The sequence below is a fragment of the Corvus brachyrhynchos genome, unplaced genomic scaffold (assembly GCF_000691975.1).
Source record: "Corvus brachyrhynchos isolate BGI_N302 unplaced genomic scaffold, ASM69197v1 scaffold26, whole genome shotgun sequence".
Taxonomy (NCBI): Eukaryota; Metazoa; Chordata; class Aves; order Passeriformes; family Corvidae; genus Corvus; species Corvus brachyrhynchos.
The window spans coordinates 1333617-1334131 of NW_008239324.1; the positions used below are offsets into that span (position 1 = coordinate 1333617).

Below are 515 nucleotides of genomic sequence, written 5' to 3' on the forward strand. Positions count from 1 at the left end.
AGCGCAGGGAGCTCGGGGCGCTGCTGCAGGCCGAGGACCGGCTCCGGTACTACCTGAACCCCCAGTACCGCGGGCTCTTCCAGCACCTGGGCCGCCTCGAGGGCGGGCTGCGCTTCCTCGTGGAGCTCAGGGCCGACCTGATGGAGGGGCTGGCGAGCAAGGCGGTGGATGGGGCCCACGTCAAGGTGAGGGCTGGCCTGGGTGTCTCTAGAGGGAGTGTGGGGGGATGTGGTTTGGGGCTTGCTGCTCGTGGTGCTACTCGTGGAGCCACGTTGGGCTGGGAAGTGTCCCGTGAGCCCAGTTCACTGTTGGGGTCTCTATGGGTCCCTCAGTTCAGGGAGGGAATGTCAGGAAGGACACTGAAACGCTGGAGTGGTTCAAGGGAAGGGGAAGGCTTTAGAGGCCAAGACCGATGGAGAGCAGCTGGGGGGGCTCAGCATGGAGAAAAGGAGGCTCGGGGGGCACCTTCTGGCTCTCTGTAACTCCGTGGCCGGGGGGGGGGGACACGGGGTGTA

The 515-nt window shown here is 65.6% G+C and overlaps 1 protein-coding gene across 1 annotated transcript in view; it reads left to right on the plus strand.

Annotated features, from left to right (window-relative positions):
• The window catches only part of MLYCD (malonyl-CoA decarboxylase), an 84184-nt gene that overhangs the window by 66295 nt on the left and 17374 nt on the right, over positions 1-515 (plus strand). The window contains exon 2 of the mRNA XM_008638832.2: positions 3-185. Within this exon, the coding sequence (XP_008637054.1) occupies positions 3-185 (183 nt within the window). The remainder of the gene's footprint in view (positions 1-2; positions 186-515) is intronic.